Source organism: Corythoichthys intestinalis, chromosome 3 (assembly GCF_030265065.1).
Source record: "Corythoichthys intestinalis isolate RoL2023-P3 chromosome 3, ASM3026506v1, whole genome shotgun sequence".
Classification (NCBI taxonomy): Eukaryota; Metazoa; Chordata; class Actinopteri; order Syngnathiformes; family Syngnathidae; genus Corythoichthys; species Corythoichthys intestinalis.
Window position 1 is genome coordinate 50,221,193 of NC_080397.1, and position 17,996 is coordinate 50,239,188.

A 17,996-nucleotide genomic window follows, 5' to 3' on the forward strand; every position below is an offset into this window, starting at 1 on the left:
GTACTTATGTACTGTTTGTTGAATGTATATATTCGTCCGAGTTTTATTCATTTTTTTCTTAATGCATTGCCAAAAATGTATATGATCAGTAAAATTATTGGGAATGATTGGAATTGAATCGGGAGCAAAAAAAAAAAACCCAATCGGATCGGGAAATATCGGGATCGGCAGATACTCAAACTAAAACGATCGGGATTGGATCGGGAGCAAAAAAACATGATCGTAACAACCCTACTTAAAAGTATAAGAAGGAAACTCATTCAAAAAGTTTTTGGAGGCAATGAAAAGGTAATAAGACTCAATAAAAATACAAATAGTAAGTACTCGTCACTTTTAACCGATGTTCATATGTGTTGGACGTCTCGCCGCGTAGAAGGAATTGCAGAACACCGGTAGTGTTCGTTTAGTGACAGTGACAAACTACGTCATCACCGCGAGTGTCCGTTGCGCGCACAAAACATGGCGCCCTCCATAGGTCAAAACATGTACTAAATATTAGATTTTTAAATTAATGGCAATATTTTATGTGTTTCTGATAACATGTTTCAGTAAAAAAGAACAATTGTGGCTTTTTAGAGCCTACAAGTCTTTGAGTCCGAGGTTCCCTTTGAGCGTAAAAGCCCGCGCATCTTTATATTGGTGCCATGACTGATTAAAGGTATTGAATGCACCAATTTCTATTGAAAAAAGTTTGTGCTTCATTCTGTTCGCAGATTGAGAGATCGGGCCAGATCTCCGTACTGCGGTTGTCCAACCTGTCATGGTTGGACCATAACAGCAAGATCAGCTGCACCGCACAAAACATTGTCGGAGAGAACGAGTCCTCATTGCTTTTGAACATATCATGTGAGTTTGCCCTTCTTTTGTAAAAATCCAATTAGATTAAATGGCTTTCATGTGGAGCCGGACAAGACACACCCTTGCTTTTTAATACGTCTCTAGCGTCAACTTTCTATTTTGTGTCGCATTTGCTAATCTCCTCAGTTCCTCCGAAAATCACCAAGCTGAGCGACGCCATCTCAGACCACAATTGGTGCATTCCCTTTAGTGTGGCAGGTAAGAGGATTTAAATGTTGCTTGTCAGTTACACTCACTAGTGAGTGAGTTAGCAGAATTACCTAAAAAGTGGCAATTTTCATTAAACTTAAGTGGGTGAATGAAGGATCTATTAGATTTGAGAAAACCATAGAGAGATTTGTTTTATAGTTTAGCTGCATGGGGGACAATTTGTCTTCTAATTCTTAGACATTTGCTTAGGTTTTTATTTAACCCTTTCATGCTTGAATTATGACTTTTTTTTTTAACCTTAAAGGGAACCGCAGTTAGAAAGACTTTTAGTTCTTAAAATATAAATATTACTATGAGATATGATAATTTGATATTAAAACCTCTGTTGATATTTTTGGTTATATAAAATTTGTAAAATTAGTTTTACTAGTAATAGTAGTAACTACCCTAATTTTCGGACTATAAGCCGCTACTTTTTTCCCTCATTTTGAATCCTGCGGCTTATAGTCCAGTGGGGCTTATTTGATGATTTATTTGGGTTAATAGGTAACACTTTGTTTGACAACGGCATCATAAGACTGTCATAAGAACATCATAATTATGACATGACACAACACTATCATGGACATTACTGAATTATTATGACAGATGTCAAAATGTGTCATGTTGCATATTATGTCACTAACTCCATTTATGTCCAGCTCAGATCTTTTACGTCCATTCAAAAGTGAGATAATTTGCTGGATGACACTAACCGACATCTATTACAAGCATTCAGTAATGCCCATGACAGTGTAATGTAATTATGACAGTATTATGACACCACTATCCAAGAAAATTTTACCAAATACCATAACTAGCAACTAATGAAACAACTGGAACAGTAACTGAAGAAATAATTAACACAGGACATGAATTTTGATTGTTTTTACATCTGTAGCGCCGCAATGCATGCTAGGAGGAATGTTGGATGACAACAGTGTTGACAGCAGGTGGCAGCAGAGGTTGACTGTCTCCCCCAAGGGAGCAGTGATGGCCAAATGAGGATTTTTAAAACAATAAGGCTTTGCACCAAATTGGTTCAAAGCTTAATGGTGGTTAATTTGGTTTAATGACAGTCTTATGATGTCATTGTCAAATGAAGTGTTACCAGTTAATATCTTTTGGTGTAAATATCCCATAATACAATGAGGACAAATGCGGCTTATAGTCCAGTGCGGCTTATCTATGAACAAATGCCGTTTTCATGTCAAATTTGGTGGCTGGCGGCTTATAGTCAGGTGCGCCTTATAGTCCAGAAATTATGGTAGTAGGTGCCTTTTAGTCCGAAAATTACAGTAATTATAACATGTATTTGTTAAATGTTTTGTTGCATTTTTATTAGAGATGATCGGGTCCGATCATGTCATTTTCAAAGTATCGGAATTGGCAAAAAAATATCGGTCATGCCTTTTTTTTTTAAATATATATATATATATATATTTTTTTTTTAATTAAATTGTTTTCTAATTGTATCGTCACAGACATAATATGTTACACTCATCCAGAGTCTTTAGTTTAGGTTTAAGGTAGAGTTATCAAATTTATCCCGATGACGGCGGCAATTAATTTTTTATAAAATGTGTCACGTTAAAATATTTAACGCAATTAATGCATGCGCTGCATGACCCTCTCACTCATTGTCGCACTCAATCTGTAATGACGCCGATTTACCTATATTGAGAGATAAAAGGCGGCGCAAAATGGGTAGAGTGAACTTTGGCAGCCTTTGGAGCCAATTATTAATTGGCTAAAGCCTTGCAATCCCTCTTCCTATGATTAGAAATATCATGGGAAGCAAGGTGGTAATTGAACATTGTCTTAACACCTTGTTTTTTCCCAACGCAGAGAAGATATAGCAATTGGTAGCACGTTGCACAGTCATGGTTCCACTTCCCATTATGCATTTGGGATGGCCACAGTATCATTTACTGAAAGCTCAACAAATACACTAATGGCAATATTTAGTCACAATATACAAAGTCACAAGTCTTTCTATCCGTGGATCCCTCTCACAGAAAGAATGTTAATAATGTAAATGCCATCTTGAGGATTTATTGTCATAATAAACAGATACAGTACTTATGTACTGTATGTTGAATGTATATATTCGTCCGAGTTTTATTCATTTTTTTTCTTAATGCATTGCCAAAATGTATATGATCGAGAAAAATTATCGGGAATGATTGGAATTGAATCGGGAGCAAAAAAAAGCAATCGGATCGGGAAATATCGGGATCGGCAGATACTCAAACTAAAACGATCGGATTTGGAGCAAAAAAACATGATCGGAACAACCCTAATTTTTATGCTTTATAAAAGATTTATGTCAGAATTTTGGGGGCTCGGAACGGATTAGGGCATTTGAATGGAAAACACGTCTCTACTTAAGGAATTTTCAGTTTACGAAACTACTTCCAGAATCAATTAATTTCGTAAGTAGAGGTACCACTGTATAGCTGAAATAAGCTTACTTTGTATGCCACTTTGTGATGCAATATATTGTCAAATACAACAGTGGAGTAGAATGACTTTAAATACTATGCTTGTAAAAGAATAGAAAAATAACTGTCAATATGAAATGTGTACTAAATCTCAGGAAACCCAGAACCTCAGATCAAGTGGTATTTGAATGACAAAGAAGTGACCGAGGACAAATTCATCAAGACCATGATCTATGAGTTTGCTGAGCGTGAGTATCACGGCTGCCTCCAGCTTGATATTCCCACGCACCTCAACAATGGCCTCTATACGCTGGTGGCCACGAACCAGTACGGAACAGACAGGAAGCAGGTCAAGGCCCACTTTATGCACAAACCCTGGGAGGATGAGGAATCACACTTGACAGGTCATTATGGCGCACACCGCATTTGTATTCTGCAGAATCAAAAGCCTTCCTGATCTCGTCTTTGTAAGCCTATTGATCTAACTTTCAAGTATCTCCATCTTTTTTTGTTCTGTTAACCTGTATAGGAACTGACAAAGAACCATACTACTACGGTATGTGAAACCGATTTAAAAATACTTCACCCGAATGTTGTGTGGACAATTTTGACATTCATTCATTAAATGTAACTCATTATTCTTTTGCAGTCCAACTTGAATTAAATACAAAACTAAATATTAAAGCAATATTTTTTCTGAATACTGTAGCTTTATTCTCTAAAGTCTTTTTTGCCCCTTGCATTTTCTTTCATGCCTGACTGTTTAATTTTTAATGTGTAAAGTCAAATTTTTCACCTCATGACTTGAATGAATGATGTGCTAGAACTTTTCTCTTCAGTTCCCTCAAGTTGGTCTTTGCAGCAAGGATCACTATATGCGCTAGAGTGTCCTTCGCTCTAATTGTGGCCCATGTGTCCTTTTATCGATTATGTTTTTTCATAGACTTCCCTATCAGTTGACGAGACAGCTCCTATTGTCACGGTGTCCTGTACGGGGCCGGGCCAGGTAGAGAGTTGCGGAAACTTTCACTGCGATAAAGTCAAACACACGCTGTGTTCTAACGCCGGATTTAGGTGGAAACAGGACAAAAGTTTTAGTGCATACAAGTAGGCAGGACTGTCTCTACTAGAGGTGGGAATCTTTGGGCACCTAACGATTCGATTACGACTACGATTCAGAGACTCTGATTCGATTATAAATCGATTATTGATGCCCCCCACCCCCCACCCCCATTTTTTTTTTTTTTTTAAATTTTTTTTATGTTTTGTACATTTGTTCCAAAATTGTTCAAAAATCCTCTCAGGCTAAATAAACCAAACTACTATTTTAGTATCAAGTTACCGGTTAAAAACGGTAAATAAAATACTAGTCCCCATTCTGTATCAGCAGGTTTAAGCTACATCCAATTAAAGGGTATGAAAACGCAAAGGGGGTGTGAGACATCAATAGAACCGTTATGTGCCAAGATAACAAATATTGATAAAGTTAACAAAAAAATCTATCACATTAATGAGCAATTATCGAAAATAGATCGAAAATGACGAACATTTCCGAAAGTGTTCCGGAAACAGCCGAATGGGGCGGAGACATCATAACAAGGAAACAAAAGGTCGAGGCAGGTGCCATCGTTGTTTATCGACGAGAGAGTTGCGTTCGTGTTTTATCAAAAAATCGCTAAAATGGTTCAAACCTGTCACGCTATGTGGTTTACAAATAGCCATTTGTCGCAATGTAGTACCCATGAGTAGTTCCCAAACGCGAGAAAAAGAGCTGGACTACGCAGACAACGAGTAAAGTTCGTCATTGCTAAAAGGACTAATTTTGCAATTTTACGGGGAAAAGGGAACCTGACGAGCCAGAAGATGTGCCTACAACCTCAAAGAAAACAAAATGTATGCTACTTCCCAATCACTAAAGACCCACGAACTGCGAAGGAGTGAATTCGTGACCCATATGTGAATAAATCGAGTGATTTGAGCATGTCTGTGGAACAGGAATATCAGCTTGTAGAGATCGCAAATCACAGCGACTTAAACGTACATTTGAGGCAACAACTCTACCGAAGTTCTGGATTAAAGTCATTTCGGAATATCCTGACATCGCTAGGAGCGCGCTGAAAACTGTGCTACAATTTCCAACATCGTGTATTTGTGATGCTAGCTTCTCTCACTCTCCCATCTCGGGACCATCTCGTCTCAACGAAACACACTCAGCCCTCCCACTGATTCAGCGGGAGTTGTATTTTTTCCCTGCACTTAACATGACGGGGCTAAAAACAAATGCTATTTTATATTTGCTGTATTTTTTCTGCCGCACTTTGCCGGTGTTCTGACAAAGTTGGCATGCGCGTAACATTAAAAAGGACCGCGAATGCAGCGATTCCTAAGTACACACTACAAACTTTCTTTAAAGAAAGGAATATTAACTTACGTTTGCCATGTTTGGCGCACACAACAACTGCACGTAGCCCTCTCACTTAACGACTTTGCCGTGTCGTTAAGCGTTAATTTACGCCATTTCCGTGTTGCACATGTATGTTTGTGATGTAAATAGTTTTTTAGCACCATTGGATAACGTTGAGAGTCCAACTGAATATAAAAGAGGGCTTTTTTCACCGCCACAAAAGCTCTGGGAGCAAAATTTTATAAGGGTGCAAAATTTGACAGGACACCGGTCCGTGAAAAAAATACCCAAATCACACCGGTCCGTGGTGCAAAAAAGGTTGGGGACCCCTGCTCTAATCCCATTCATATTTGTGTCGGTTGGCAGAGCGAAACCGATGATAGCATATTAAATGATAATTATTCTATACATTATTTTGCGGTCACGGTGTATCAGCTTCACAAAAAGAAATGCAAAACAAACCATTCGGTGATTCTGTTGCCGCCGGTGTTTCATCAGTATGATTGCTCCCCTCAATGATCCTTTCATTAGGCTGCATTGGCTTTCGTTTGGGCTCAAATTGATAACCCAAAACACCAAAGAAAGGTTCATAACTCTCCTCGTCACCATTAGAAGAATGTTCGTTACGTCGGATTCGTCGCTGCAAATAGAAACAAAATTGTCCGCCATCATCGCCGCCATTCAGTACTAAGCACTGAGCCGGTTGTTTCCTTATAGTGACGTCACGCACACAATATGCTAGATTTCCGGCATCTCGGGGGCAGGTCCTTTTAGCTTGACAATCGACCTAATTTCTATCATTTTCTTGGTGTTGCGATGTGTGTAATTACACGAAGTGGCATGATATGAATTCAAAAGGCATGCGTTGATGGATAAATGATGGAATATTAGCATTTCCCCAGGTGTTGTCATACCCTTTAATTTAATGTTGTGAATCAACCGTTAAATTTGTTAAAATTGCGCCCGTTATTCCATAATTTCCCTCATGTCTACTTTCGACATGTGAAAGTTTTAAAACTGTTTCATCAATTAAAGATAGATTCAAGTCAAGGTTTTACCGATTTAGGGGTATTTTAGATAACAAGTAATTAGGTTCACTATAACAGAGCATTCTAGAGAAGTCTACTGCTTTAAGATGGCGCCCGTTTGCTAGCGCGGGAATGTCCGTCATTTCACATCTAGTCTAGATATATGTGATATCTTTCATAGCCGTATGTTGCCGTATGTTTGTAGCAACTACCAACTGGGTGCTGTTTGTAGCGACTGACGGCTGCAGTCAAGTATTATTGTTTTTTTTTTTACCTAGCGGCATTAGCTGCACATGATATTTACTCTCGGTCTGTTCCTCATTGCATCCCGAAGACCGCGCTGACTGCGTTTTATTTCCGCTTTTTCTGGTATAATTCAATAATCGGAATTTGGATGTTTGTGAATCGTTCTCAAATCTTCCACGGCCGAATCGCGAATAATCTAAGAATCGGAAATTTTGCACGCCTCTAGTCTCTACAGTGATTTGGTTAAGGATTCAAGGCTATTATTGTATAGCACCAGAGGTGGGTAGAGTAGCCAAACATTATACTAAAGTAAGAGAAGCGTCACTTGAAAATAATGTTACTCAGGTAAGAGTAAAAGTAAAAAGTATCCAGTAAAAAAGAATACTCAAGTAACACTTTGAGTAACTGCCAAAAATTTTACTCAAGTAAGAGTAGCGTTACTTCAAAATAATATTACTCAAAAAATGTACTCAAATACAAGTAAAAAAGTATTTGGTGAAAAGAATACTCAAGTAATGAGTAACATTGTGAGTAACTGCTTACTTTTTTTTTTTTGTAAACAGTGGTATTTATTTTTCTCTCAGCACAAACTTATCTATATGAAGTGTTGTTATAATGATACCGTACAATAACCCATTACATAACCACATTAAGCCAAAGGGGGGGGAAAAAACATTATAGAGAGGGAAAAAAATTGATGTAGCATTATTTATCCAAAGAGCGTGAGTGCCCTGCCCTCTAGTGGAGAAAATAGTTCCTAGTTTGAGTAGTGAATAGCACCAGAGGTGGGTAGAGTAACCAAACATTTTACTCAAGTAAGAGTAGCGTCACTTGAAAATAATGTTACTCAAGTAAAAGTAAAAAGTATCCAGTAAAAAGAATACTCAAGTAATGAGTCACATTTTGAGTAACTGCTTATTTTTTAGTTATTTTTTCTTAAACGGTGGTATTTTTTTCTGTCAGCGCAAAACTTATCTATATAAAGTGTTGTTATAATGATATTGTACAAAGAAATAATAATTTAAAAAAAAAAACATTAAAGAGAGAAAAAAAACAGTAATGAAGCATTATTTGTCCAAAGAGCGTGAGTGCCCTGCCCTCTAGTGGAGAAAATAGTTTGAGTAGTGAATACTGTACTTCCTACATAGTCACTGTTATGAAATTATAAGGATCATATCTTTGCTTTTCCATGGTCAATCCGTGCCAAATAAAAACTGAGAGAGTTTTGAATCCAAGATTTCGATTCATGTTGAGGGCAGCGCTCTATGTCACAAACTTCATTCGTTACGGTGCTTTAAAGACTCGTCATTGAACAGGCTTGAGCGATCATAGAACGGCAAGCTTGCGTCTTATTGGTAGTCATGTGATTATTGTTGCGACATCTCATTGGTGAAATTAGTAGCGCTACTCTTGGCAATAGCATCGCTAGCAAAAGAAAAAAGAATAATTAATATGTAGAATAAAGAGGAAAAATGTAACGACTCTTGTGTAGCCCAAAGTAGCTGATTAAGAGTAACGTTTTTTTCTTCGCAAATCTACTCAAGTAAAAGTAAAATGTATGGCTTGGTAAAACTGCCATTAGAAGTACATTTTTCTCAAAAAGTTATTCAAGTAAATGTAACGGAGTATAAATAATGTGTGTAAAATGAATGATAACTGTCCGTTTTTTTGCTTTTAACCAAAAATCTAGACTGTTTTACGTTCATATCTATAGAAATTCCGGAATTTACACATTTATTTACAAGAAGTTTCAACTTAAAAAGCTCTTTGTTTTGTGATGGCCGCCACGTTGGATTTTGTATCCATACACAATAGCGTAAGTTTACATTCAAATAATTAGTTAATTTTCAGCTAACTGTCCGTTTTTTGGCACAAAAAAAAAAAAAAACAACTAGTAATTGAGACGTTTCTGTGTCCATACGAAAAAAATTTGGGTTTTACCTGTACTTGTCCGTACTAAAAACAAAGAAGGCCAGATAGCCGGCAATAGTGACATCGGAATTCAACCAGAATAAGTTGTGATTGTCGTCGTCGTCTCCCGCTTATCCGAATCCGGGTCGCGGGGGCAGCAGCCTCAGCAAAGAGGCCCAGACAGCCCTCTCCCCAGCCACTTCCACCAGCTCATCTGGGAGAATCCCAAAGGCCAGCCGAGAGATATAATCCCCCCAGCGTGTCCTGGGTCGGCCCCGGGGTCTCCTCCCAGTTGGATATGCCTGAAACACCTCCCGAGGGAGGCGTCCAGGGGGCATCCTAACCAGATGTCCAAACCACCTCAACTGGCTCCTCTCGACATGAAGGAGCAGAGGCTCTACTCCGAGTCCCTCTCGGATGACCGAGCTCCTCACCCTATCTCGAAGGCTGAGCCCGGCTACTCTCCGAAGGAAACTCATTTCAGCCGCTTGTATCCGCGATCTTGTTCTTTCGGTCATTACCCAAAGTTCATGGCCATGGGTAAGGGTAGGAACGTAGATTGACCGGTAAACCGAGAGCTTCGCCTTCCGGCTCAGCTCCCTCTTCACCCCGACAGACTGGTTAAGCACCCGCAACACTGGTGACGCTGCCCCAATTCGCCTGTCAATCTCACGTTCCGACCTACCCTCACTCGTGAACAAGATCCCGAGATACTTAAACTCCTCCACCTGGGGCAGGAAATCACCCCCAACCTGGAGCGAGCAATCCACCCTATTCTGGCTGAGAACCATGGCCTCAGACTTGTAGGTGCTGATTCTCATCCCAGCCGCTTCACACTCGGCTGCGAACTGTTCCAGCGAGAGCTGGATGTCGCTGTTTGATGGAGCCAGAAGGACCACATCATCCGCAAAAAGCAGAGATGAGATCCTCCCACCACCGAACTCGACCCCCTCCACCACCCGGCTGCGCCTAGAAATTCTGTCCATGAAAGTCACGAACACAACCGGTGACAAAGGGCAGCCCTGGCGGAGTCCAACCCTCACCGGGAACAGGTCCGACTTATTGCCGGCCACACGGACCAGACTCATACTCCTGTGGTAGAGGGACTGGATGGCCCCTAGCAGAGGGCCATCCACCCCATACTCCCGGAGTACCCCCTACAGGGTGCCCCTGGGGACACGGTCATAAGCCTTCTCCAAATCCACAAAACACATGTGGACTGAATTGGCGAACTCCCATGCCCTCAAGTACCCTCACGAGGGTAAAGAGCTGATCCGTGGTTCCACGGCCAAGTTGTGATTGTATATAGAAAAATGCAAAATATAAGTTTCTGATGTGAAAATTGAGTGATATATTAGCTGTCGAAAACGTATGTCAAAATTGCACTAAATTAAAAAAAAAAAAAAAAAGTTGCTATTTTGGGCAAAAACCTAAATATGTTAAATATTGCTATTGATCCTGAAAATATAGGTGATTATCTCTGCATATGGTGATTTTTGTGCATCTAGTGTAAATCTGAGAATTCTACAGCCATTTTAAGTTTTATTATACTATAATTAATCTGGATTTTATTCGGGAACGACTTTGAATATTTTATGCCGCTGCTTATGTGGACTCATATATGCCTAAGGGAGGTGCCTGTTTTGGTTTTAGTTCGCTAGTGGCTTTGATTTTGAAAATATTTGAATTTGAAGTTTTTGAAAATAGGCCCCCTACGGAGCGGCCCCACGCCCCGTTTCCCGTCAACTGATAGTGAAGTCTATGCTTTTTTTAACTTTCTTTGCATGCTTCATCTGCGCCATTGTATTTCTGTTGTCAAAAAACTGTATTTTCGAATTAAAATGCTTGATAGGATACATCATTTGTAAGCTGCATGTCAAGGAAAATAATGTTGAAATCTGTTGACATTTTTGAGATGTCTAATTTGTTTTTGCTGCTTCATAACACCGCCTTCACTTGGCTGCAGACTTCCCTATAGGTACTGCTACAATGTTTTTGTGCTACCCTTATTACGTTGTATAAAATAAAATAAAAATGGTCATTCGTTTGTTGAACAACTTATTGATTTCTTTATCAACAGATGAACCCACTGCGGACCCGCCAGAGGACAGAGTCGCTGTAAGTCCTCGATCAGCTTTCCATTCAGCCCAGGGGCACTGGAAGTCACTCATAGCAGGGGGTGCTGAGGATCTTATTTCATTTTTCCCATCCAAAAGCAGCCGTTTCGGTCCAAATTTGTCATGCTTGCAATTTTTCTCCATAGACGGCGTGCACAATGGCAGCACACACGAATGCTGGATAGTTTACATTGTACTACTAGGCTACTACAAAGACAGCATTCTATTTCACCCACAGTGTGTGTTGGAGTTTTTGTATTTGAAATATGTATTATCATGCAAATCCCCGCAGCTGGACCGCACAATGACACACAAACACATTTGAAAACTAAAAGGTCCAATCAGCCTCAGTTTAAGACCCACTGTTCACAACACTCAAAAGAATTGCATACTAATCTCTAACAGCGCTCTGCACGGTGGCAGCTCAACAGCAACAACAAACAACAATATTGCTACTATGCAAGCGTGTCTTACATAGGCATGTGCTGGTATGATATTCTGACAGTTTGATTACCTTAAGCCAAAATATCACGGTTTCACGGTATTGCAAATACAGCTCTAAAATGTGTTACTTTGAGATATCTGGGTTTAATTTTTTTTTTTTTTTTTTTTTAAATGTATTGAACAGGATTTTTATTATTCAAAAGATATTAGTAAACTGGAAGATAAGTATAATGATAAGTTAAAATAAATTTAAAAAAATATATATATATTCTAAATAAAATTAGAATAAATGCAGCCCTTTAGATGAGCTAAACCCACAGCCACAGCTCAACATTATTGCCATCAGAGCAAAAATAATTGAATTATTTTCCATGAAAAACACATTATGACTCGTATCATGTTTACATTATACGCACACACTAACTTTTTCAACACAGACAGTTGCCAAAGAGAAAAAACACCAAATGTTTTACCACCGCTTGACACACTAAACACTAGGGATGGGAATCGAAATCCGATTCCAATTCGGAACCGTTTCCGAGTGTTTCAAGGCCTCGACATCACAATGAAAAAGCCTTAACGATCCCTTTAACGATTCCTAAAGACGCGTATTGCGTCGTGACGTGTCTTGTTGTCCAGACGCATCAAACTAGGATGGCGCCAAGAACCACTCGCTCCAAAGTTTGACTACACTTCACCAGGAAAGAGTGTGAAAATGAAAGGTTTCGACGGGTAAGCACGAGCATTGCAGCCGTAAACATAACAATGACAGCACGTAGGTTCAAACGCTCGAAAGTGTGTCGTCACTTCACGAGGAAAAATTACAACAAAGCGACTTGCAGTCATTGCAAGGTGGAGATAACTGCATCGGGAGGGAATACGAGAATAGAATAGAATAGAAATGAAACAAATCAATTTCGTCCCCAATAACAAACAGGTTTGCATCAACGTAAATCAGCGATGATTAGCTGCTAATAACAATAATAACAAATGGTTAGCATTCGTTCGCTAGCATTAGCACATCGTTCAAACCACTACACAACTGGATTTAAGTGTCCGATCGTGAGTGGAAACACAACAACAACAACACAAAAGATGATACATACAGGCGTTGCCTCTGTAGATATTAACATTAACAAAGAACGTAGGCTCGTAGAAGTGTTTCCCTCTCTCACTAACTCGCTCACTCGCTTGGATGCGGCATTTCTTCTTCGGGTGTAAGCGCGCTCTTCTTCACGTGAGGGCGTTCTTCTTCGCGTGAGGAAGCGCAAGGGCGCCCCCACTTGAGCGTGTAAGCGCCACAAAAACTAAAAGGCATGCATTTCAATGTAATGGTAAATAATACACCATAACCCAGTAGTTCCCAAACTGCGGCCCGCGGCCCAAATATGGCCCGCCTCCACATTTGGTCCGGCCATTTTGATGTTTTTTTTTTTTTTCTCAATCGTGTTATTTATTTCCTGGCCTTTTCCTTGAAGAATTCAGAGAGGGTTATTTGGTTATTATCTATTTAATTAATAGTGTTTTTTATTATTAATTATTATTATTATATTATATTATTATTTTTATTTTATTTACTTTCATTCCGTGAAGAATCCAGAAAGGGTTATTTGATTGTGGCTTTCTGAAAAACAATAATTTTTTTACATTTATGCACTTCTGCAATCGTCACACTTTTTCTGTTACAAACTGACCCTGGCCCCTCATCAGAGAAGGGAAAAGTTATGTGGCCCTCACAGGAAAAAGTTTGGGGACCCCTGCATTAACACATATTGCCAAAGGCAGAAAAACAACCTATCTGCCAACATATACCAATATTTTTTATTTCTACTAGATAAATGTTTCAGTAAAATGTTACACATTCTTGTGTATTTGCCACTTATTGCCACAGTTAACATTGAGGCTTTGACCCTCTTTTGATCTCCTTGTGAGTTTGTAAGGTTGTGACTTCTGATTAAACAAACTCGATGCCAATCAAAACGTTGGTTCTTCTTTTTCCCCAAATTAGAATCGATAAGAGAATCGATAAAGAATCGAATCGTTAAGCAATATCGATAATGGAATCGGAATCGTAAAAATCCTATCAATTCCCATCCCTACTAAACACGCTGGAGTTAACTCTCGTAGCTGGTGGGAAATATTCATGACAGTGTTTACTAACCTTTCATTTTGTATAAATGTGAAATCATATTGGAGGTATTGCCTCCTCGGTAGCCACCCTCTGCAAACATGTTTTACATGTCGGTTGGCCCTCCTTCATTAAGCCGCGGCCGTCTGTAACTTTTGGGGGGGTTCAGGAGTTTCACCTCCTCCAGCCATTATATAGCACAGCTGACTCACTGGCACTGAGCAACAACCAGTAGGGTGAGGGTTGAGCCTTACAGCTGCCAGTGAGGGATTTCTCCATGTATTTCTGGGACATAAAAAATAGCTAATACCTTAGGGATGGTGTGACGGAATATTTTTGCGATTTTGAAACCTTGGCGTTTTCATACCACGGCATACCTTGAAACTGGTCATTGGCGCATGTCTAGTCCCACCTAATTGAAGTTCTCCACTGTCCTAATCTGCAACTAACTTTTCCTCGCTGGGCACTATTTTAAACTATCATAACAATCTCTATTTTAATTTTGCTGTTTAAAAAAAAAAAAAAAAAATTGAAATTTTTTTTTAAAAATTGCCAATTCATTTTTGCGCTACGGTAACGCCTCCTCCGTCAACAGTTAACTTTTCCATTTCAATAGCACCTTATTCAACATGACCTGTAGCAAGCAAGGTGTCAGGTGGTGAGCATGTAATTAACAAAACCTTTTTCAACATATATATTTAATCCCCAAAGTTAAATACGCTATTGTTATTTTTCACCAAAAAAAAAAAAATCTAGCATAACATTTTTTCTCCTCCCCAACACCAGGGGGTGCTGCAACACCCTCAGCACCCTACTTCCCGCGCCACTGATTCAGCCTGTTCATATCATGGATCTAAAAGATCTAAAAAGTTCTGCTCTGCCCACAGGTGTACGTAGTGGTGGGCATTGCTGCAGTCGCCTTCTTTGGTTTCCTGATTATGTTAGCCATCCTCAAGTTTGGGGGGAACTCCAAGTTCGGCATCAAAGGTAAGACTGCGCCAGATCACCTTCTGTTTGGCAAAGATATGAGAATATTTGGATTTGTGGAATGGATGGCTTCATGAAGATGCAATATACCAGCTCAAAAACTTTGTTATCGTGGAACAGCCTTAAATTCATACAAATCAAAACTTCTACATGGAAATATACTGTACCTGCAAATTGAAAAGCCAAAACTGGTAAATCACCTCCTGAGACCTCAGTTCAGTTGTCATACATGGTTTAAAAAAAAAAAAAAAATTAAAAGATTTTGATCTCGCAAGCTAAACAAAAACAACAAGGTCAGTGGCACCTTGCAACGGAACTACAACAACTTTTCCAAAACTTCAAAAAAGGGTAACCGACTCATTCAATGATGATGATTGAGAACTGAATTACCGTATAGTGTCATGAAATCTGTTTGGTCTCATCTTGCTGTGTGAAAAGTACTGTAAATGTACGGAATCGTTGTTTTTGTTATCCGTGAAAAAACATTTTGGTGGTGAGAAAACCTTTGCTCCACATTTGATCGTAATTGAAGATTTAACTTTGCGAGCTGATAATTTTCTAATCAAGCCCTTAAAATTTTAGATTTAGGGCCCCTGTGCTTTTAGAAAAAAATGAGTTATGAGCTCTGATATTATGATGATTGTAATATAATGAATGATAATTTTTGTTTATGAAAGTAACTTTACGCATGCTGTAGTGTTGTGTTTTGTTATGCTATGTTGGGTTACTCTGCATTGGCCTATTCCACACTAAGGTGCGTTGGATATGTCCCGTTACATTAAGTTTTGTTACAGTAAATTACAGTACTGTGATTTGCGTTATGGTGCGTGTTACATCACACTATGTTAAATAGCATATTTTGGCATTACAGTGCGTTATGTTACTCTAAAGGCTGATTTATGCTTCTGCGTTCCGGTGACGGCAGTGCGACGGCCCTACGCTGTCGTTGCGCATTTGAAGTTCTGCGTCAAGGGAACGCGTTGCTCTGTAATTCACCGCCATGCCTCTAGAGGGGTGCGGCTTTGTCTTTGCTGGGTTTTAGGGGGACTCTTGTCAAATTCCTTTAGTCTTCCTCCGGTCTTTGACAGCAATGGCAACGGAGATTGAACGTGTGTATTTACAGCTGCGGCTAATCACTATTGAACAACAAAGGCTGTTATGACAAATGTTTAACTCATTCACTCCCAGCCATTTTCACCGGTGCAACCCCCTTCGCTCCCGGCCGTTTTATTTTGACTGGTTTTGCAAGGCCCATAGAAAATTCTGTTCTATTGCTATATAAACATGGAACCCACCAAAAGAAAGATTAGACTCTCTTCTTTCAGCAAGAAAAAAAGTTAGTTCATATCTTTTTCCATTCTTTAGAAATCAGCATTAGAAAATAGCTTAATTTGAGCAATTTTCACATTTCTGATGAAAAAACAGAGAAATTGAGCTTTTTGTAAATGCATACATTTCAAACGTAACAGCTATTTTTTGCTTTAGTTACATCCCAAACATCTGAATAATGTTTTCCTTTTACAAAATAACATAAACAACAAAGCAAATAGAGCTTTTGATAGCAAAGTAACAATTTATTTACACATAACTAAACTATTGAACTGAGAGATGACGCTGTTGTGGTTGCGACAGCCGGGGTAAACTTTTCCCTCATCGCCGCCTGTCTCATAAAGATGGATTTTTTTTAGTCTTTCTTTTGCGGAGTTTGCCTGGGGAACTTGTGTCCCTGGGGGGGGAACTGGTTTGGCCTTGCGCGTTTCCAGCTGAGTCGCTGGACACTGGATGGTGCGGGGGACGCGAGCGGCCAAGCACGGCGGCGCGGGCTCTGCTCGGCGAGCAGCACGGACTCAACGGCATCGTCCGCTGCACTGGTGGTCCTGGTCGTTCTGCTCGGTCGTCCAGCGCCTGGCATCCCGGGCATCCTTCCGGTTGTTCTGCTCGGTCGTCTGCCACCTGGCATCCTGGACGTCCATTCGGTCATCTTCCACCGGCGCCCCGGCCGTGCGGCCCGGCCGTTGGTTCCATTGAATCTGGTTGGGGGTCTTACCAAATGCGCTACGGCCCTCCAGTGGCCAGTTTTATTGCTTTAAAATGGATTTTCAGCATAGTGCTTTGGAGCTAGGTTGAATCAGAACCTAGACATGTCTCTTGTGAAAAAAAAAATGTAAAAGACGTATAAATACATCTTTGGGATACTGAAACAATTAAAAATAGAATGTATTTATTAGTTTTTGGGAGCAAATGAGTTAAGCATATGCGACACAGAAGAGGTTTGTAAATGTTTGAAAACGTCTTTGTTGTTGTGCTGAACTGGAAACAACCTTCTGAGCGGACCAATCACAGTCATTCAACGTTCACGTCATCCGCGTAGATGTGACGCATAGTCAGGATTATTTGGAAGTGCACGTCACACTATGGCGTAAGGTCGTAAGGTTGCGTTAACGGCGTAGGTCCAGCGTCGCCTCTACGCAGAAGCATAAATCAGCCATAAATTATGTTGAGTTAATCTTGTTGGATGATGTTACCGTACTGAATTTTTACATTTGTGATCGCTAACCTCTTTTTTTTCCTTATGTGAATTAAGAATAAGGAAGAAAAATGAGTCATCCTTTTTCATTCCAGAACTGAATACTGCTACCTGCATCATTAAAAGAAAGAGGTTTGTAGTGGTGGTGTGTTGTTGGTCTCATTGAAGTAGCAGAATATTAATTCAAATAATGACAAAAGATGCTGCGCGTCCATGAATCCATCCAATCTAGTAGCTACTGGATAGTCCTTATCTTAAAATCTAATTCTTTCCTCTCAACTTTAATGATGTTTTGTTACTGGCTCTCAATGACAATTTCATTACTTCTAATGGGATTAGCATGTAGATTTGGCTTATATGTTGGCTTGGCTTGCTCTCTGAGAATTCGGCTAATATTTTAGCTTGGCTTTCTCATTCTTTGTGAACTAACCATAACTGCTGGACATAAAATGCATGTGAGGTGTTATCTAGAAAACATATGGAATTATACAAATATAGTTTAGAAACACTGTGTAAACCCTCAACATTATTTGAAATAAATAGTGTGTGCTAGTGTCTCACAGTTATGACAGTTGGAGTGCAGTATTTTGACAGTGATTGATTCAAAGCCCCACTGAGAGGTGGCAATTGTGACAGATGGGCCATGTGTGTGTTTGGTTTTTAGTGGTCGTCTTCTCCAGGGGCTTACAAATGTGGTGGCTCGATATGAAAAG

At 39.6% G+C, this 17,996-nt stretch overlaps 1 protein-coding gene across 1 annotated transcript in view; it reads left to right on the forward strand.

Annotated features, from left to right (window-relative positions):
- Positions 1-17,996, forward strand: part of ntrk2a (neurotrophic tyrosine kinase, receptor, type 2a) — a 281,961-nt gene that overhangs the window by 76,144 nt on the left and 187,821 nt on the right. The window contains exons 8-13 of the mRNA XM_057830849.1: positions 714-846; positions 985-1,056; positions 3,647-3,895; positions 4,021-4,047; positions 11,161-11,198; positions 14,657-14,756. Coding sequence (XP_057686832.1) covers positions 714-846; positions 985-1,056; positions 3,647-3,895; positions 4,021-4,047; positions 11,161-11,198; positions 14,657-14,756 — 619 coding nt within the window. The remainder of the gene's footprint in view (positions 1-713; positions 847-984; positions 1,057-3,646; positions 3,896-4,020; positions 4,048-11,160; positions 11,199-14,656; positions 14,757-17,996) is intronic.